General features: G+C 38.1%; 1 protein-coding gene across 1 annotated transcript; it reads left to right on the forward strand.

The window, feature by feature from the left end:
* The first annotated feature begins 6,505 nt into the window (after positions 1–6,505).
* Positions 6,506–21,114, forward strand: LOC134825545 (fibrillin-2-like). The gene is made up of 13 exons (XM_063837777.1): positions 6,506–6,616; positions 13,392–13,471; positions 13,714–13,791; positions 14,347–14,426; positions 14,685–14,804; positions 14,938–15,060; positions 15,385–15,513; positions 17,115–17,246; positions 17,590–17,712; positions 18,027–18,146; positions 18,395–18,555; positions 19,892–19,958; positions 20,434–21,114. The coding sequence occupies exons 1-13, from the start codon at positions 6,563–6,565 to the stop codon at positions 20,544–20,546; spliced, it is 1,380 nt and encodes a 459-aa protein (XP_063693847.1). The 5' UTR covers positions 6,506–6,562; the 3' UTR covers positions 20,547–21,114.
* Positions 21,115–23,131: the final 2,017 nt, after the last annotated feature.

A 23,131-nucleotide genomic window follows, 5' to 3' on the forward strand; every position in this document is an offset into this window, starting at 1 on the left:
CATGGTCGTGAGGTGTCGCCAAGCATATGGAGCATTTTAAATCTTCAGATAAAGTTAAAAATTGTGATTTCGGAACTTTGTGGCCCGTTATAGATTCGGATACTGGCGGGGGGAGGTAAACCATAATTTTCTGTCACGTGACGGCGATGATTCACATACTATAGTTCGACAACTGAATTAGTTCGCTAGAATTCACCCCTGCCGAACTTCTGTACTATACATGTTTAGTAACAAGTTTGACAGATACTTTCCCCCATTTACTGCCTTGTGATCCATCAGATCACGAACTGATCATGAGGCAATCAGGTATAATTGATGAGGACCATAAATACCATACAGGCATTTGATTGGGATAACAAGCTCGCATGCTGAGATGGTATATAAATTATAAGCCCATGAACTACAGTACCAACTACCAGTACTAGTTCTGATTCAACATTTATAGTCATTCCTTTTTACTTTTTGCGACAAGTAAAAATGCTCCTTTTAAGGAATAGGAAATGTTCGACGTTTCAATGACGATGTTGTGACATTAAAACGTCGACCATTACCTAGTTCTAAAAAAGAGTATTTTTCTTTCTCGCAATAAAAAGGATCAGTAGAAATTTTGGCATCAGAATAATTAATAAACAACGTTACAGGTTTAAACTCCAGCTTAAAGATGTATTAAGTACCCTAGTTCGACAGTCGAAATTCAGTACGTGTCGAACTGGAGTCCAGGTAGCGTACTCTAGGTCGACATAGTCGAACTTTAGGGTTTTTTGAACTAGAGTACGTGCTGAACTAGAGTACGTGTTGAACTAGGGTACGTGTTGAACTAGAGTACGTGTTGAACTAGGGCACGTGTTGAACTAGAGTACGTGTTGAACTAGGGTACGTGTTGAACTAAAGTACGTGTTGAACTAGGGTACGTGTTGAACTAGGGTACGTGTTGAACTAGGGTACGTGTTGAACTAGGGTACGTGTTGAACTAGGGTACGTGTTGAACTAGGGTACGTGTTGAACTAGAGTACGTGTTGAACTAGGGTACGTGTTGAACTAGGGTACGTGTTGAACTAGAGTACGTGTTGAACTAGAGTACGTGTTGAACTAGGGTACGTGTTGAACTAGGGTACGTGTTGAACTAGGGTACGTGTTGAACTAGAGTACGTGTTGAACTAGAGTACGTGTTGAACTAAAGTACGTGTACCAACGGTGATTGACCAATCGAAACCCACAAGTACCATCAAGGATCTAGTGGAAGTTGGAACCGCACCAGTGAATCAAAATAATATTTCCGCTGCTAGTTTGGGTCTATGATAGTTTTAGCAGATATTTTACTTACCAATACCTGCATTACTAATTGAGTAACAAATTGTAAAATGGCTGTTCTTGTCGTTTCCCCCTCCGTCCAATACATTTCCTTTGAAAACTGGGGAAAGTTAGTCTTATACTTATAGTTATAAACATTATAAGAAAGAATGAATTCTCACCCTTGTTCTGTAGTTCTGTAGTTCTGTAAGGACGATGTATCCAAGAAGTAGTGCAAGTTGACACAGACCGATTCATCAGCGCTGAACAGTGAAGATACCATACGAGGAGCTGAAATGAACAGTATAATGGTTTGTTAATTTATATTGAAAAATAGGCTATTTGTAGTTAATGAATACCTTAGTCGGTAATATTATGGGGGGTATAATTTGGTCCTTTTTGGGCCAAAGAACCATATTTATAAATATAACAGTCCATATTTTTACCCCCCATAATTTAACCCCCCGAGTCAAATTTTGGTATTCCTTTTGGTATAACAGTCATAATTGATAATATGCTTAACGTTTCTTTCATTGATCACGTCCAGAAGTATGCTTACGTTATTGTTTGCTGAATTGAAGCTATAGTTCTGGTTCGAAAAGTCCGATTTGTCTACTATTCCCCCATCCTTTCAATCTGAGGGGTTTACTAGGGACAATTTCAATTTAAATTTCAGATCAGCAACTTCAGATGAATAATACAAGTTCATGTGGTTATAATTGCGAACAAAATTTGACCAATATTTTCGATTTGAGATTTTTTCACGAAAGCAAAATCGTAATTAAAATTGTGGGGGTCAAATTTGGTTCTTTTTTGGCCATAGAACCAAATTTATAACAGTCCATATTTTTAACACCCATAATATTACCGACTAAGGTAATCATGTAAGACACAGGAGCTGCTGGAAAAGTAATCTACAAAGGTGGACCAAAATGCACTTAGTATAGTACAACCTAGGTCTGAATATTTATTGAAGATTCCACGAGAGCGTACCTACTGCTCTCGAAACATGATCATACCTGGTTAGCCAGGGGAACCGAGCTAGTACTTACCTCCATCATGTCCTCCTTCAGGTCTCATCAGGGTCTCGGACTCGTAACGTTCCACTAATATAGTGACACCCAACATCAGTGAACCGGTGTGTTAGTTACCCCGCGGTAATATACGTGGAGTCACAAAGACTCTTGTTAACACTTTCAATGATAATTATAGCTCAGGACCGTTCCTGGCTAGTGACTCTTTAGATCACATACTTATGCTTTCAAGGCTATCGAAATACGCTTATTTAAGGGGTCAGAATGGCGCTTCTGACATCAAGGTAAATATACTATATAATATAGAGTATTGGATACAGACAATAGTTCACGATAGGATATAAATTTAACACGTTGTAATCTATAAGCCTCTCTAGGAGTACTCACCCAGTAGTCGACCCTCAGAACAGGTAAATATAAGAATAAAAAAAGAAAATAGCATCTGCCTCTTAATTACTTTCCTAGTATAAATATAATCGTCACCACTTTGCAGTCCTTCGGAATGCGATGAGCTTCAGCATTGGTCGCCGCCGACGGCTCGTTCATCAGATCTACCACAACGATTTACGAGTGCATCTGAGAATTTGTTGGCGACCTTCTTCAGTATTCGGGCTGCGACTTCCTCCGGTCGCATTTCTACGCCGCTTGAACCCACGAAGTTCGTTCCGTCCATGTCGTGTGGATACCCGAAATTCTCGAGGACGTCTTGACACAACGCGGCGGACAGACCCATGAACTTCTTCAACTCTCGGATTAAGTCTGCTGCGTTGGTCGCTTGATTTTGTCCCACTTCTTCGGTGGCGAGGTCGAAAGTCGATTTCGTCGTTGCTCCGAGGAAAATCCCACCAAGGGTCAAATTCAATCGTCTCCTCGTCGTCGGTGTCCTCTTCCAATATGATCGGTTGTTTCGGCGCCTCCCCCTCCGTCTGGGTGGCGACCTCCACCGTATTTGGTCCCATTAAGGGAACTTTCCTTATCAGGGCGAACAGGGCGCTCATCTCCTCCTGGCGTCGGTGCGGGAAGTACAGCATAGATCGGGCGGCCCGAATCGCTGTCGCTTGGATGTGTAAGGACCACTCCTCAGGGAGCGCCGTTTCGTCCAGGACTTGCTTGGTCGCTACCAATATCCTCTCATAGGCATCGAGGGGATCAGCCATGCCCGATAACAATATATTCAGGGGAAGTATTCTTTTGACCAGCGACTGGATCAGCTCGACACATTGCTTTTCATTTAGCAGCGTCTTCGGCGTCATGGTATTCATTCTTTGGCCGAGTTGTTCCACCATTTCCCGAAAGCGAGGTAACGGGATTATGAGACTGTGATTGATTTCCTTCATTGTTGGTAACATGACTTATATACTAGGAGGGAGAGGAACAATTAGTCATTACCTTATAATTATTAGATCACGAAGCTTCAGTTTCCAACAATCACAGCAAATTATTAGGTAAAAGATTTCATAAAATTTACGATAAAATCATGTTGGTTTTGGTTTATTAAGATGCAGAGCAGGGCAAAATTACTTACTATAGAACATAAATATAATAGAGTAACCCACGAAAAACCGGCCACTATCAAACAATTTTTGAGCTCATTGTTTCAATATATATATATATATTTTAAATTTTAATGTAAACGATCAAAATATAGGCACTTGCCGACGTAAAATTCGCAAAAACATTATTTACACTGACGGTATCAAAACAGGGCAAGTTTCCATTCGGTACACAATATGTTTACAAGTACAAACCCGGCCTAAATATTTAAAAAAAATTCAGCTTACAGGTTATACCATCAAAAGGAGTAACCCAGAGAGCTCGAGATCACAGTCTAATCATGGACAATTAATATTAGAGTTAAAGACCATTCGAGGTTATTAATCAAGTTTTCGTGTACACAGCGATCGCCCTTAGCAATTAAGATAATGTAACCTGAACCATTCTCAGTGTCGACACTGAGAATGGTTCAGGTTACACTATGTTAATTGCTAAGGTTCGCTATTTACTGCTAGATTCACATATTCGCTCCCACAATTCGCAATTACTGGTGTTTCTCTACTCCGAGCTGCAATGTCACGTGACGGTACTCTACTCAAACGGACGGTCCTAATGGCTGTTGTACATCACGTGTTCAAGCCCTGCTCAGGGTTTATCGCACAGTGGTTCTCCGTTATTTTCAGGTGATCAATATTGGTGGGAATCCGTGGTCTCAATGGCTTCTCATCTCTTGTCTCACATGAGACAATTGTGCACTTGACCTCTCTATCATGACGTGATTTACAATGGTGGGAACTGGGAATGACTCTGTACCCAAGGGGTTCGATACGGCGCATGCAGCGACAGTTTGCTCGAAAAGTGCAAAAGTCCGTAAAGGCGTCAAGAGTGATGTCACTTAAATTAACTGTACTTAGAGAAAATTCACGGTGTTATCTTGAATGTCTGATTGGTGATTAATTAAGTTTCGTGTTAATTAAATTCACGGTGCTATCTTGAATGTCTGAGACAAGTGAGATTCAAATCATAACGGTAATGGATAAGAACGTGGTTATGTGACGTGATACCTTAACCAATACTTTACCCACAAGACCCAACATTAATGAAGCGTGGTGGTTAACAACTAACTCCCCTGGAAGAGCTGTATCTTCAACCGGTTGATAGGGGTCGCTATAAGAGGCGGCTGTGAATTTCATCGGGCAGATATGTTATTATCACTCACGGTAGTGACGTCAACAAGCAACCCGGTGTGGTTACCCTACACTGGCATCTTGCTCTTCTGCCATCTGGGGTTTCTTACATGGTAATCCTCCTTATTGTCGCTTGATTAAACAATAAAATCGGGGGTGAGATAAATATTAGTCTCACAGACTAGTAATATTGTTAAGCAGCGATCCCGCACCTTAAATCATCATCGCATACCCTCTCTACGTACAGTAACACACGTCACGTACAGTAAACACGCACGTGTGACGTCACGTAGTATACGTCAAAGGCGAAAGGAGAACCTGAAATACAAAAACCTGAAATATCTTTAAACCCTCGCTGTAAGCTGTTAGGGTTACAAACTATTCTACTATTATGATAAGTAATTACTAAATCTAATGATGGTGACTTGTTTACATAATGTAGATATTATAGACTAATGGAATGACTGTAGGAAGCACAATCACTTCGCTGATACGTTCCCTTTGGAGCTCTACTCTCTCACTGTACAATCGTACACTCAAAGACTGTTATACTAGTCTTTATTTTATTGTATTTTTAGAAAACGTTTCATTCGAAAACTTATTAGACTGGCGACTGGTCATTAGTTAAGATTATCATTTCAACAGTCAACAGGAATCATGCTGCCAACAGCTTACAACTGGACCATGATCTTCAACTTTCACATATTTCACATATTTCATTAATTGGTGAGCCTTCGTTGTATCAGTCTAACAACTTAACAAGCCAACACTCACGACATTAATCTCATAATATTAGCGGGCCCTGGTCTAGATTACTGATCAAATCTCCCTTTTCCGTTTTCATCTCTCAGTACTTGTAGCTGTCACGTTTTGAATCCCAGTTATATATAATTGCTCAATTGTGTGCAGGTATTATTCTACATATCTCGGCTACAAAGCTATTGTTAAATCCCCTTGGGTAACTTCACCGATGAAGTCTTTTATACATGTTTATATCAAAACCTCAGCATCTCCCTTTGTTATAGCGTAGTTTGCGTTTTGTCTCTGTATGTCTAGTGTCTACACACATCCTGGTGTGATAGTTGCTAAGTTGCTTGTTGATACATGATGTAATGGAACCACATGTACAATAACATAATGACATTTAACGAGGCTTAAAGGACGATTTACATGATTGGGTTGCACGTGCAAATTGCATCTTAACTTTAACAGCTGAGCATTGTCAATAGTAATTGCATACCAATGTTGCGTGAGTAGTTGCCCGGAGAGTTGAGGATGTTTCATGACCTTGGGAGTTGGGATCACTATGATTGCTTTTCAAACCAGATTTCCTCTTATCTAATTGCAAGAGCTTTTTTTTAAATATTTGCGTACGTCACCTTCTTCGTGTCGCTCTATCTCAAGACCTTATCGATTCATTTTCATGGATTTTATGAAGACATACATACACTTCAATCCACTTCATGAAGAAATTATTGTTAATTCACTGTTTGTTTATGTAGGTTTAATCTCACACTAAATACCTGTTAAGGTTGAAAGATAGTCTGCAGCAGTGTGATGTTACCATTACTGTTATCTGTACTCTTCCTTCACTCAGTATCTGCTAAACAGGTTAGTCTCCCAAGTCCCAACTATACGTTAACGGATGATACTTGAAATGAAATGAAATGAAATAATGTGCTTATATCCCGCCCATATGGTTAGCTGCCGGCACAAGTTCCAGCTACTAACCAAAACAAGGCTGAAAAGGCTCGTGAGCGCATCAGGAAAACCCACCAAAAGAAAATTCAGTTTCATCTCAACAAACAGGGAACAGAAGCCAACCCTCCTTCTTCAAATTCCAAACGCAAGAAGTGGAGAAAAGCATCTGCCGAAAAGAAGAAGGCCGGGCGCAAACGCTACCAGAAAAACAAGCAGAACCGGAAAAAGTTATGGTTGGAACAGAGAGTCAAGGAGATATCGTCCACAGTTGTGAGAAATCTGTCCCATGTAGAAGTCCCCGATATAGCATTTTTGTATCTGGCCAAAGGCTTGAACTTTGTGGAAAGTAAAAAGGCAAGTAAGGAAGACCTTCAGTATGACACCAAAGAGTTCTTACGTAAAGTTTCATGGAAGGCGTTCTTTCATGATAACCCAACTGAGAACAATAGTTTCAACGAAGACGAACATCCTGGCTTAAGGATACCTTCAAGAAGGCATCCTGAGTACAGCAACCCGCTCTTTGATGAAATAAAAACAAAACTGATGGGTTTCGTAAACAGCTTCATGCCTGCTGACCCGAAGTCTAACCTGACACCAGCAGAGAGGAGAGGGAAGAGATGGATTTTGAAAAATATAGAAGATGAGAACATCTTTGTCACCAAAGCTGACAAAGGAGGATCTACCTTGATTCTTGACTATAAGGAAGCTGTGGAATGTGTTCAAAGGAGCTTAGGAGATAGAGAGAACTTTGCTCATTCCCAAATGTCAGTTGAAGAGAAAATGACAGATGTGAAGAATAATGTTAAGGATGCAGTTCTTCTGGCTTTATCAGAGGGGAAAATCACAGAAAAAGACAAGAAACTCATTACTGGACTTAATGAAAATAATAACCAAATGCATGCACATGTATTCAAACCAGTAGTCCCTTATGTGTACCCTCTATTTAAGCTGCATAAATTAAGTCCACAACAGATTGAGGGGAAAATAGTTCCCCCTACCAGGCTTGTCCATGCCACTAAGGAAGGCCCCCTCTACAGGCTTGAAAAGTGGGTTAGCCCATACCTAACAGATGTAAGTAGGATTTATTGCCAACAGGAGTTTCTCCTGGATACACCAGACCTTCTCAGTAACATAAAAAACCTTAATGAATCGGCAGATATGTCAAAATATAGCACCATCAACTTGTTTACTTTAGACGTGATCAGTCTGTATCCAAGCATAAAACCTGAAATAGCTATGTCTGCATTGGAACATGCCCTGAACGGTAGTACTATGATTGATAAACGAAAGGCTATCCTGAAAACATTCACGGAGATTATCTTCACAAACTCCTTTGTCACTTTCCAAGAAAATGTGTACACAGGCAAAAAGGGTATCCCAACTGGAAATTGTATTTCGCGTCAAGTCGCTGATATCATGCTTCATTGGGTGCTATTCATCAACATCTGGCCTGAAATGATACAGCTATGGAGTCTTATTTTATTCTGGCGACGCTTCATCGACGATGTCTTTGGAATTTGGAAGGGCTCCAGGAGGCAATTTGATCTTTTTGTGTCGAAACTAAATGAAGCCGCAAAACGATTTGGAATCCAGTTCGGTGATTGTCAGTTTGGCAAATCAGTTAACTACTTGGATGTAGAACTCTCCCTGGGGGAGAACAACAACATCGACTACAGACTATTTAAGAAAGAGACTGATGCCAGGCTTTACCTTAATACTGATAGTTTCCACCCAAACCACGTCTTTAAATCAGTAGTATTCTCACAGATGATCCGAGTGATCAAGCGAAATTCGCAGGATCACACATGTGTGGAGGACCTGGAGGAACTTAAAGAAGACCTAATGAAAAGTGGACACAAGGAGGGGACCTTAACGGAAACAGAGCCTGAAGCAGTCTTGAGATCAATAGAACACGATTTGTATGAGAGGGAAGATAAGAAGCCAATCACTGACAAAGTTGTCTTTTCAGTGAAATTTTTCAAAGAGGTCACTGAACTTAGGAAGTTGGTACACTCTACTAGTGAGGACATCAAACAATTATGCGGAGACGTACAGATATTGTTTGCACTACGTAAACAGCCATCTATAGGCAACACAGTAGTGCGCAATAGAAAACTCAGTTCGTGCTCCGAAACGGATTCTTTCACCGTCAGCCAAAACTGTGGCGGGAGAGGCTGTGCAACCTGTCCCCAACTGTTCAACTCCAACGAAGTTATCACTGTCAATGGTTTGGATTTAACTCTGGATTTCCGGTTGACATGTAAGGACAGCAATATAATTTATGTCGCCCAATGCCAAATTTGTAATAAACTTCCCCAGAGCCTAAAAGACGATACCTATTTCGGCCAAACGGTTTCTCCATTTCATATCAGAATGAACGGACACAGAAACAAGTTTAAAATTGATAATGAATTGTCATTTGAGAAGTCGGCACTTTCCATGCATTGTTTTCTAGCGCATAAATCTGATTTCACTATGGGAGTTTTTAAATTAGGTGTAGTAAGAAAAGTCCGACCAACAGCACTTGATAGAGAAGAGAGCATTCTTATTTCAAAATTTAGAACTAATATTTTTGGGTTAAATAGGATTGTAGTTACTCGCTGAATAATCTGTTATGCTCTGTTGTCCATTCTACCTAGCACATTGAGCTCTTTAATAAAGTTTCAGATTAAAATCTGTTTTAAATTTTCAAGTTGTTAACTTTTAAATTGCTTTCATTAGTCTAACCTAATTTTATTTTTATAGGCTAGTGATGTAAATATACGAAGAATTCACCTATATTTGTGCTGTCTTACTATGTGTCCAAACCAAATTGAGCTACTAACCATGTCAGAGCGGCTCTAAAGGGTGAGTGAAAAAGACAAGCGTGAAAATGAATATGACAATGTCGTAAATAATTTAAATTAGTGTAGGATCTTGTCCTCACAACAAATAATACCACTTCTGATATAATAGCGTCTATTCAAATCGTCCTTTGCCTTCTGTTTCATTTCCAATACCAGCAGATGGTGTTTGGTTTGCTCCTCAGGTGAGCGATCCGGAGAAATGAAAACTGTTTTGTGGTGCTGACTCAGTTTCAGTTTTTTCGATTTCAATAATATCTCGTGGACATTGTTGGTATTTGAGACCGATATTTTGACAGGTCTGGTCTTGTCGGCTAATCTCCTTCCAATCCTGACAGCTTCATAGCGTGGTTTTACTTCGATTTGTTCAAACAGTTCGTCTACTTTATCGGATAGTTTCTCATCATCTGTCTCCATTAAACCAAACACGACCAAATTCCTACTGCGGTCCTCTTTCGATACAGCACTCTGAACTACCTTTTTCAAACTCTGTTCTGTCAGTGCAGTTTCCGGCGGGACCTTCGAAACAGCTTTACTGTATGACCTGATCTCAGCTTGTACACTTTCCTGAACGGCAGATTTAACGGTGGTCTGAACAGATTCCAACTGCTTTAATTTGCCCTCAAGAAGTTCACTCTGCAGTTTAATCACCGAATTTTGAGATCGAATAAGAAAGTTCTTCAACTCCTCCACATCTTCTTTCATTTTGACAGCTTCTCCTACAAATTGTTTCATATGCCTGTACACACTGTACAATAAATTTGATATAACTTTCTTAGTCGGTTTCCCTGGTTTTTCAAATTGTTCTGCTGAGAACTCTGATTCATCACAGTTTGAGGCTTCTTCAAGTTCTGTAATCCAAGACTGGAAATCCTGATGCGTTTCAGTCAAATACACAGAGCGAGCTGACACACGTGTTCTAATAATTCCATATCGTCCATGATGTACTTAACTAATAATTGTATTACAAGGCTACACGGTGAGCGCAGTGTAATTAAACGATTTTACTGATAAGAGAGCAACAGTTATCAACACACAAGCTAAAAGATTATACGATCTATACGATGATACTTGTAAAATATTTGTTCCAAGACCGTCGACGAGTCCAACCCGGCGCGCGTTTTGGTAGGTTATATAGGTACTGTTATAAACCTGGCACGCCAATATAAACATAGTACAAAACCGTACGTAGATCAAAGTACGGTACTTAAGTCTTTAAGTTATTCAACGAAATCTTGAGTGGAATACTAAATGTAAGTAAATAATGATAGACAAGATAGTTTCTCAAACTAACTTAATTTACAAAGCTAGAGTTGATAGTCCTAATCAGAATCAAAACCACGTTTAATGTATTATTATTATTATTATAAAACAAGATCTTACAGACAAAAATGATTCTTAAAAATACCTTAATGCGGTAAACTGTACATACCCTTGAAAAACATTTTCCCAACATCTGTTGCATGCAGCTATGTTTCTAATTTCGTTCAATTCATGCAAGTTGTCCATTTGCAAATTTCTACTACTTAAATCACTTCTTAAAACCGATAACAAGTTCATTCTAGGTCTCCCCAATCTACCAATAATAAATTATCTGATTCAATAGCAAAAGAGAGAGCCGTTTCGGCTGGGGTGTTCTCCATACTCCTGAGAATGTGTCCAAACATCTTCCACCGCTGGTGTAGTAATCAATACACTTGGATAACTTTTCAAATTTGCACCTTTCATACAATGCTTTGTTGCTTATCGACAATCGACATACCTTTAGGCCATTTGATGTTTAAAATGGACCTGAGGTGTCTACGATAGAGTGTGTCCATTTTCTCTATGGTTGCTTTCTTTGGACTCCAACTATTTGAGTTGTAAATCAATACAGATGCAACTTGAGCATCATATAACCTCAGCTTTCTTTTAAGGGAAATTTTCTTACCGGACAACCATACTTTTCCAAAGTTCTTAAAAGCAATGTCAGCTAGGATTCTCCTTCTTTGAATGTCCTTCTCAGTACAGAGTAAGGAACCTAGTGACTTTACTATATTGATACAAAGAAAACTCCATTTACGGACGTGAGGAGATTTAGGACTCCTCCATAAATACATTAAATACATTCCTTCTGTAATGTCCTCAATAAATGTACCTTATCGGACCTTATTTGGACAGACATTAATTGAACGCTGGAGGCCTTAACGTTCATCTTAATGTCCGTTTAAATAAAGTCCTTTCATTTAAGGTCCGTCTAAATTAAAGTCCGTTGAATTTTTTTCAAAAATTCGAACTTTTTGTCCAGAATATGACAACTATGAGAACTTAATTGTGCCGTAAGTTAACGATCACGGAAAGGTTCTCCTTGGTCTGCCGGAGGCACAGAAAACTCTAATTGTATATGATGTTTTCAAGGGGCACTTTGCGGAAAAAGTCAATGAAATTATGGCACTCAACAACATAGTTCATGAGCTAGTCCCCGCCAACATTACAAACTTGTTCCAGCCTCTACATATATTACGGTAAATCGTGTTGCCAAGGATATTGTCTATTAGACGAGACTAAAGAGTTTCTCCAATATAAAATTGATTTATAGATTGCAACGGCCCTAAAGCGCTTGGTACATAGACTTTAATTTAATTTTAAGTTTATAAAATTATCTGAACCAGTGAACCCGGGAATTCAAAACTGCAAAATCTTGCATTTCCAGGAAATTATATTACCACATTCCACAATGATATCAAAGTTCAGACTACGCAATATGTAATTCAACGAAAATAAATCCCATGGAAAAAGCGCTCTTGATGAATCGCTAATTAGAGCGGGAACTGGAAAAAGGACAGTCAAGCAAAACCCTTGCAAATCTGATCGAAGATATTCCCTCTAAGAGTTACTCCCAAGCTCCCACACTGTAAAACACTAAATCATGTCGAGTCCTAAATAATGGTGATCAGTGCAGACCAAACAGCAAAGCCAAAAAAAAAGAAAAGGGGGGACCCCAAACCCATGGCCATACATGTAGGCGTAGCTGAGACACCTCACAGCAAGTAGACCAAAGTGGCTCTTGCTTGTGAAAGGTGTATCAACTCCCCGCTTGGTTCAGCTAGGCCTGATGGAGTTCTTTTCCAATTATTCAATTATATTTATACAGTTATATATAGTATAGCCTTCTGAAGCAGCCCACAAGTGAGCCAGAAAGGAGGTTAACTTATTTTATTCCAGCTGTTGTGAGCCTAATGATCATTATGAAAGTCTGGAAATAGAGATCAAGAGTCTAGCTGACTCATTGAAACTGAAAAGACGTTGAAACTGGGATAAAAAACATTACACGAACGCCCAAAAAGATGAACCAATTGATATGAGCAACGTTTAAAGTTGAACAGCGTTTTAACGTTGTATTTAATTTTGGATTGTGAATGAAAAGTTCTTAAACGTTTTAATTTTATAGGCCACCGTTGGTTAATTTTAAAGGTTAATTTTTTAACGTTGAACTATTTCATGCACGAAAACCCATTTGATGAAGATGATATGCGATATTAAACACTGATCATGTACACTTCTTTAACATTTTTACTGCTAAAAATCATTTTCTGAAATTAAAAAAACGTTTTAAAAAATGAAAAAAATTCGGATTTTTGATGGGTTTGAGTGCCTTCTAGCGTTCATATTAATGTCCGTTCATAATTATGTCCGTTTATGTAATGTCCGTCCAAATATTAATAAGGTCCGATAAGGTAATAGATTTGTAGTGTTGTAATTAGTTTAAAACTGACTACCGATCAGTGATCAATGTCTCAGCGACTCCTCCTTATACTCACAAAATCCTTACCTACTTACCTATAACTCTATTACCCCTGCAGGACTGTATTCCCGACCAGTGGGAGGACTGGAGTTCCTGTACAACAACTTGCGGTGCTACCGGTACACGGCAGCGGAGTAGGCAAGTGCTTCAATACGTCTAGATCACGTAGTTTAAGTGCCAGCTTTTCGCGGTTGAGGCGTTAGACTTTTAAGTCCTAGTTTGATCGTATTAATTGACGATGCCATTCTCATTAGGTTCAGTTCTTGGTGCTTTAGTAAATTTAGTTTAGTAATGATGAGTGCAACTTGTTGAATTGCTCCTCATGTGTATCATGTGATACAAGTATATAATCGTGGTAGATACTGACAAGTAAATTTCAGGAAAATAGCAATATTACCCACTGTTGACGGTGTACAGTGTAGTTCCCTGGACTTTCTGGAAGTAGAGGGGTGTAACAGGTATCTGAGAGATTTACTTCAAGATTTCTAAAGTTTCAGCTTCTTTTGATTCCATCAGCTGCCTTGTTATTCGGCTGAATGAACGACAAATAGATATTTGTTTTGGCAAATTACAATGATCACGAAACAAAGCGTTGTGTTTAGTTACGTAAACCAAAATTTGTCTTTAAATACTCGATTTTCTTCTACAATTTATTTCCCATGACAATAACCGAGCGCATGGTGTATTAAGTTTTCCAATCACAACCACACAATCTTATTGCTTGTAAAATAACGCGGTATTCAAAAAAATTTACGAATAATTCTTCCCCACGTATATTTATCCACAAAAGTATCACATCAAGTGCAGCGACTCTCTTATTGTTATTTACCTTATCGGACTTTAATTTGGACGGACCTTAAATGAACGGACTTTATTTAAACGGACATTAAGATGAACGTTAGGGTCTCCAGCGTTCAATTAATGTCCGTCCAAATAAGGTTCGATAAGGTAGTTCTAGTTGAACAGTGCAGCAGTACATCTGAACACAATAACACAGCTCCCTTTAATTCCAGGTTTTGCGAGAACGGCGGTATCCTACAATCCACAATGTGTCAGTGTCTCCAGGGGTACTCCGGTTCATGCTGCGAGCTGGGTAAGTGTCAGTTTAAACTCTAAAAGAGCTGGGTAAGTGTCAGTTTAAACTCTAAAAGAGCTGGGTAGTGGGTTAATTTCAGTTTAAAATCTAAAAGTCTCAACTCTTCAGCATAATTTCATTAAAGGCTATTACCTTTTTGCTATACACTATAATACAGTTATAATCTGTAGTTGTACTGTATTCTAGAATTTAAAGTCGGTATCGGAGATTTCAAATGATCAACAAATAATTTAAAAAGTGTTCACCTATATTCAGATGTCGATGAATGCGCTAATGCTAATGGTGGCTGTCAACATAAGTGTGTTAACGAGATTGGATCCTTCAAATGCGAGTGTTTCGCCGGATTCGAACTGAACGACATGAACGTTTGTAAAGGTAAAGTTTGTTTTTAGTTTTAGCATCTTCTTCAGAATCATAAGCTCATAATCTGGCTGTTACTATGGTGAGAGAAATATGTTTTACACAAGTGGCCCGTTTTAAGCAAGGGTTTAAAGGTGTATACCTTCAGATATTGACGAGTGTAGTGTGGGTAATGGCGGTTGTGACAATTTATGTATGAACTACTACGGTAGCCATGTTTGTGGTTGCATACCTCCTAAAATATTGGAGATGGACGGACGGTCATGTTCATGTAAGTTCCTTATCGTTATAAATCTCGTTACTTGTGCTACTCTATTTATCTCAACTATATTTAAAATAAAATATTCATTATTCGTGCATCTGATGTGGAATATTCTGAATTCGCACGATTTTCATTCCACTCTATACTAAAAATAACCTCTCTCTTTCTCCACAGATATGATATAACTAATGCCTGCTAAATTAATTAATTAATGTTAAAGATGTACATTTATATTTACTGTCAGGATACATTTTGTAAATCAATTGTGTTATAATTTGTTTGTAATTGATTCATTTTAAAGATTTCAATAAAAACCTCGCTCTCTCTTTCCAGCGGAGAACCACTGTGTCACCGACCCGGACGCTGTTCACTGTGAACACGGGTGTGTCATCCACAACAACCAGTTTAAGTGTGAATGCCCTGAGGGCTTCACGCTTAACGAGTCTAATTTCGAGTGTGACGGTAAATAATTATAAATGATTATTATGATAGTTATTATTATTTCCTTGAGTACCTGCATAGTTATTGTATATTATTATAACGATAACTTAATTGTGATAAATTTAGCTTTATTTTCTCCATTGATAGTTTGATGGTCAGCCATGAATTTTATGATAACCCAACCGAGATATTGATGAATGTCAGAGTAACCCCATGTTCTTGTTTCAGATATTGATGAATGTCAGAGTAACCCCATGTTCTTGTTTCAGATATTGATGAATGTCAGAGTAACCCAATTTTCTTGTTTCAGATATTGATGAGTGTCAGAGTAACCCCATGTTCTTGTTTCAGATATTGATCAATGTCAGAGTAACCCCATGTTCTTGTTTCAGATATTGATCAATGTCAGAGTAACCCCATGTTCTTGTTTCAGATATTGATGAATGTCAGAGTAACCCAATTTTCTTGTTTCAGATATTGATGAGTGTCAGAGTAACCCCATGTTCTTGTTTCAGATATTGATGAATGTCAGAGTAACCCCATGTTCTTGTTTCAGATATTGATGAATGTCAGAGTAACCCAATTTTCTTGTTTCAGATATTGATCAGTGTCAGAGTAACCCCATGTTCTTGTTTCAGATATTGATCAATGTCAGAGTAACCCCATGTTCTTGTTTCAGATATTGATGAATGTCAGAGTAACCCCATGTTCTTGTTTCAGATATTGATGAATGTCAGAGTAACCCCATGTTCTTGTTTCAGATATTGATGAATGTCAGAGTAACCCAATTTTCTTGTTTCAGATATTGATGAGTGTCAGAGTAACCCCATGTTCTTGTTTCAGATATTGATCAATGTCAGAGTAACCCCATGTTCTTGTTTCAGATATTGATCAATGTCAGAGTAACCCCATGTTCTTGTTTCAGATATTGATGAATGTCAGAGTAACCCAATTTTCTTGTTTCAGATATTGATGAGTGTCAGAGTAACCCCATGTTCTTGTTTCAGATATTGATGAATGTCAGAGTAACCCCATGTTCTTGTTTCAGATATTGATGAATGTCAGAGTAACCCAATTTTCTTGTTTCAGATATTGATCAGTGTCAGAGTAACCCCGTGTTCTTGTTTCAGATATTGATCAATGTCAGAGTAACCCCATGTTCTTGTTTCAGATATTGATCAATGTCAGAGTAACCCAATTTTCTTGTTTCAGATATTGATGAGTGTCAGAGTAACCCCATGTTCTTGTTTCAGATATTGATCAATGTCAGAGTAACCCCATGTTCTTGTTTCAGATATTGATGAGTGTCAGAGTAACCCCATGTTCTTGTTTCAGATATTGATGAATGTCAGAGTAACCCAATTTTCTTGTTTCAGATATTGATGAGTGTCAGAGTAACCCCATGTTCTTGTTTCAGATATTGATGAATGTCAGAGTAACCCAATTTTCTTGTTTCAGATATTGATGAGTGTCAGAGTAACCCCATGTTCTTGTTTCAGATATTGATGAATGTCAGAGTAACCTCATGTTCTTGTTTCAGATATTGATGAATGTCAGAGTAACCCCATGTTCTTGTTTCAGATATTGATGAATGTCAGAGTAACCCCATGTTCTTGTTTCAGATATTGATGAATGTCAGAGTAACCCCATGTTCTGTGCTGGGGGTACGTGTATTAGTGGGCGGGGCCCTAACAAGGCTCTTTGTAACTGTGGTATTGGTAGAGGACTAGACTCAGATGGAGAAAAGTGCATTGGTTAGTGTTTTATTATCAGTTTCAGTTAGTTGGTTAGTGTTTTATTATCAGTTTCAGTCACAATATTGGCTAGTGTTTTATTATCAGCTTCAGTCACAATATTAGTTAGTGTTTTATTATCAGTTTCAGTCACAATATTGGTTAGTGTTTTATTATCAGTTTCAGTCACAATATTAGTTAGTGTTTTATTATCAGTTTCAGCCACAATTATTATATCTTCATTTTTTGACTCCATTATAATACGAGTCTATAATGTAAGTGTATCAAATTGGAGGGTTGCTATGTTTTGAAACTAGGATCTTACAGATTTCAGCACATATCTATAACCCATCTAACTCGGCAGATGTTGACGAATGTAAGGCAGGGATCAGCCAGTGTAGTCACACGTGTGTAAATAAGAATGCTGGTCACGTGTGTCTCTGCCCGGCTGGTATGATCATTGGAAAAGACCATAAAACTTGTGAAGGTTAGTAGGACAGCCTGCTAGGTATAGCACATTCGAATGGCTGGCGCGCGCTACTGCAAGCGCGAGGGCCCTGGTTAGAGCAAAGTAGCACATTGGATCTTATCTTAGATTGTTTTTAATTTGTAAACTTGCTCTTGAAAATTTTTGTCGTTTGCAGGAGACAGACGATTTTGTAATCTGATGTATATCCTCAAGAATACTAAGCAAAACTAATAATGATATCGATTTTATATTATTCTAAACAAATAATTGTTTTATTAAATAATCGATTTATTTAAATTAAAAGAAAAAATTAAAGAATATGTACTGTTCAGATGAGAATGAGTGTCTGAGGGACCCACCGCCCTGTTCCCACTCTTGCCATGACCTGACAGGGAGCTATGCGTGCGCCTGTCCGGCTAATATGGAACTGGAACATGATAACAGAACTTGCTGTGAGTTAACATAATATAGTACACTAAAACAATACATCATTTTCTGCATTAAATATCAGTGATACGAAACAATTTATCAATTAACGAACTTATATATTAATCAATTAGTTAAAACAGTTAATTACTATAACTGAAACAATTTAGCTGCTCAGCTGTGTCCAAAGAAGTTTCTTCATTAAAGCATTATCTTACTAACCAGTTTGTCTATAACCACGCTATTCCAGACCCCCTTACCGTCCTTATCTCAGGTGAGATAGGAAAGTGTATAAGACCCCTATCTGCTGAGGGTAAGACCACCACGTCACAGAAACTAGTTATCGCGGTGTCCGTGCTGGCAGTGGTGATTGTGGGTATTCTAGTGGTAGTAATCTGGAGAATGTTGAAGAGGAACCTCAGTACCAGTGAAAAGGTTTGTTGTTCATTAGATTTAAGGTTAATGTTTAGTTGGTGTTGTTAATATGGTGCAGGTTTCGGGCGTGCAAATCTCGGCTGGGTGCCACCATACCACGCCGATGGATTTACATGTCGGCGAGGTGTCTCGTCGAAATGTAAATTTAGGAAATTTGAGCGTTTCACCGATGCTTGCTATGCAAAAATTACCTCGACTTACTTGTAAAAGGAATAAAGAATGCTGGATCATGAATGTGCGAGTGCACAGTTTTACGTTTCGCTAAGTTTATAAATAGATTCGACCTCACGTTTCGAGACTGAAGCCCCAAAAATAGGACCAGCGTTCAACCCCACTTAATAAGTTAATACCACAGAAAGTTCTCGTACCCCGCTTTACCCTGTTCTCGTAGGTGCTAAAAGGTGTGACCATGGCCACATTTTACAATGACCAGGAACATGAGCCCCGAGCTGCTGCGCTGTATTCTGATTCAGCGTCCCATATTCTTGAGAGAAGAAACTCAGATCAGATCACAGTTCACAGATCAGCTCTGACTTCACAGAGTTGGGGGGATGAGGGTTCAGATCGTGTTATTTATAAGAAAACAGGTGGCTGAAGTTAGAACATGGTTGAGATGAGTCTGTTTGTTCCACTTTCCAGTTGATTTTTTAATCGGGTGCCAGTCTAATTTATTAAATAAACTCCCCAAGATGCAGGCCAACGATATTAAAGATCAGTTAAATTTCAATCACAACAATACTTTAACATTGGAGGTAAAAGTTTATTCAGTTCAATTATATTGCCAGCTAAAGGAGTTCTTACTTCTTCGCTAACGTACTGCTAGTTGATACGTATCTTAAACAATATTAAATTAGTCGTGCTGACTGATGAGGTGCCTCTCTAAATTCGGTAACTGCTTTTTTACCCTTTTAAAGTGTAATCTTACACTATAATCTTACCCTTTTTATTTTTCTATCTTACTATTTTCACTTTTTATCTTATGCTAGAGCTATCGCGTTTAGACTATCGCAAAAGAACCCATTTTAATTTTTCGCTATTGTTAATACTGAACCCACTCTTATACTCTGCTAAATTCTGATATCAGAGACCAACCAGTCACCAATTAGAAACAAATTAGCAACAACCAATTAGAAACAAATTAGCAACAACCAATTAGAAACAAATTAGCAACAACCAATTATTAACTTAAACTCTGTTACATTCTGACAAAATTTGCATTAAATCTAAAAGATAACAAACTCTGCTGACCTTGATAACTCTAAATTCAAAGCACTTTTATAGTGATCCATTATGATATAGCTAATTAGTAATTGGTACTAACTAATTAATCTCTCAGGTGCTAAGAGCAATAAAGCACGGTGAACCCAGCCCACCTGACGTTTTCTACAACCCTAACACAGAAAGTAAGTAAATTAAACTGCACCAGTAAGTCATGGTATTTAGCTTTCATTTTAAAAATAAAATAAACAAGTTGTGTTCTCCTCTGTGAAGTGCCTAGTGACAGTGTCTTGGTCTTACATGGTCTATTGGTCTTGCTTTCCTCTTAGAGACAGAGTGTATTAGACAAACAAAGAAGTTGGGTTCTCCTCTGTTTTATATGTGCCATCATTTAGATGAGCGTTGAGCATGCAAGTAACAATAAAAACCACGTGTATCACACCTCGGTAACTAAAACACTAACAGTGATATTCTAACCGATCAGTTTTCATTTTGGAATCATTTAACATTTTTTGTTTGATTACTGAGTTTGTAAATAATAATAAAAAATTCAGTTTTGATCTGACACATGTGTTAAATTATAAAGATCTTTCTAATTTTCTACTTTTCTACTTTTCTACTTTTCTAATTTTCTAATCTCTGATATTCTCACTCTTCTAGGTATGGAGCTGGAAACTAGAGGTATGGGAGTAGCAGATGAGGTATCAAGAGCTGAGCCGTACCAAACATTCCACAGGAAAAATGTTAAGAATTATGGTATTACCGAGGAGTAGTGCAGAGGATGAAGTATGGTAGTGACGCCGTATGGCGGGTGCGCGCTACTGCAAGTGAGGACGACACGACCATTTAACAATACGTTAGTCAGCTCTGCAGAGAGCAGTGGCAAGACTGGCTAAAATTAGGATTCCTACTTATCTTAATTTAAACTTAATTATTGATTTTGAAAGGGTCATAACTTTTGCGGCCATAACTTGCTCATTATGTTTAAATTATTTCAGGATTACCACCATTGTAAATTGGACAAATGTAATTATCATTTTTTTGGGGTGATAAAATGCACATAATTGCGGACTTATAACATTTTAATAGTAATTGGTTTATAGATTACTATTGTTTAAAAATGAAACATTTGCGAATCGTGAGAGAAGTTGAACAATGAACTTTTACTTACATCTTGGGAATGAGATCTCGATAATGAAACTGCTGAGGATATGCAAGGCTTATAATGATTATTATTTTTGATGATTTTCTTGTTTGTTGTTGCGAAATGTTTTGGTTTAGTTAAATACACGTCAGATTTATTAAAGAAATAATATCAATCATATTGTGATTAGAATAAAATTTGTTTGTTTACTCTTGACTAAACTGAAATAATTTAGTTTACCAAATTTTCCATCATTATTTTTTTATTGCATCAACTTATATTTAGCAATGAAACAAAAAGATTTGTATCAAAACGATTTGCGTTAAGAATTTTTTAGTTATTAGAATAAATTAGATAAAAAACGTTTATACCTTATCAGACTTTATTTGAACGGTCATTAATTGGACGCTGGAGGCTATAACGTTCATTTTAATGTCTGTTCAAATAAAGTCCGATAAGGTAGTTAAATTAAATACTGATTAGGAATGCTGTCGATCTTATTGTCCGGTCGAATAACGTCCGATAAGGTAAATAACTAAGCGTCTAAAATTTTGCCACAGTTCCACTAAAACAGAACTGAAAACCAACTTAATTAATAAATTAGACTAAAAAATGTATAAATAACTAAGTGTCTAAAAGTATGCTACAGTTTCCCCTAAAACAGAACTGAAAACCAACTTAACTAATAGATTAGATACTCTAGTAGCAGGGAGGGATTGAGTGTGCACTTCGATGTACAGAGTTTTTTGATACTGAATCGGGTTAATTAGGTCATTGGTAACTCAAATCACCGAGGGGCACATTTCGTGTCGCTAGTCCCAACCCTGTGGGGGCCACGCCCATATTTCACATTAGGCGCACATATGGGAAATATGTATCTCAGCTTCTGAAGGTCTTAGAGACTCAAACTTTGGCTTAAAATGACCGCAATGCACATATTTATATTGACACTATGAAGGGTATAAAGGCCCAAAATGCTTACTTTTGGAAAAAATCCAGAAAAACCGATTTTCACTGGGGCGAGAGTGAAAAAATCTACTCTAGAAGCTTATTGACATCGAGTATGCAGTTTGGTGTCTACAACTTTTCTAGAAACCAGGTCTTTTGTAAGGTAATTCTGGATCAGAATTGATAAGGTACGCAATTTCTATCAGTAATCCCAACCCTAGGGGGAAATTTCTAAATTACCCTCAGGCGCAAATATATGACTTTTGTATCTCGGCTTCTGAACGTTGTAGGGGCCTCTCTTTTACCTCAAACTAACTGCAAAGGCCACATTTATTTACAAGCTATAAAGCAACATAGGGTTTATAGTGCTTAGTTTTGGAGATATTCATTAAAAACTGTTTTAACTTTCGTGCATCCTAAATTAGTAACACATGTACTTAATTTTGGTATCCCGGGCTAAAAAAGTCTTACAGATACTTCACTTGCAGCACAGCAAAATGTTCAGCATGAAAACATTCAGATAATATTTATGGAGCAACACAATTCAGTTTCAGAAGCTCCTTCCAGCTATCTTATCTTATCCACAAATGTATACATCTAACCATCTCTCTGGTTACTTCAAACCACTTCAATCCCCAAATTTATACATGAAAATCTAACTATCTCGTTATATCTACCACAAGTTGGGCTCTCTCCTGTACTGTTTGGCTGTTATGGCTAATCACCTCCAATCTAACCTCATGATGTAGAATCTCCTTCTAGCTACCTATAATTCTGCTACTTCCATGTCATGCCTATTCTACACAGCTACCACCAGCACGTTATAATTCTAGCTCTTTCTAGCAACCTCTGAATGCTACCTCCTGCTCTATACAGGTACCACCAGTGGGCAGAAACCACCAACTACAGCTCTTTTCACTTACTTTGGCTACATCTATTTAGCTGCTACTGCAAGGCCCCCTGGCCCCTCCAACCTCTGCTCTTTCTAGCAAACTTAACTTAAGCTACCTCTTGCCTTTTATAACACCACCAGCAACAATTTATTCTGGCTCTTTCAGGCTGCCTCAGCTGCATTCAACAATTTCTAGTTAATTGAGGAAGAGGAAACCTGCTATTTCTAGCAACCTCTGAATGCTACTTCCTGCTCTATCTAGCTTCCACCAACACCCACTAATTGTTGTTACTTGTTAAGCTACCACTAGCACCTGCAAATTATAGCCCTATCCAGCAAACTCAGACTACATTATGCTATATCCAGATAGCACA

This window comes from Bolinopsis microptera, chromosome 13, assembly GCF_026151205.1.
Source record: "Bolinopsis microptera isolate Bmic1 chromosome 13, MBARI_Bmic_1.0, whole genome shotgun sequence".
NCBI lineage: Eukaryota > Metazoa > Ctenophora > Tentaculata > Lobata > Bolinopsidae > Bolinopsis > Bolinopsis microptera.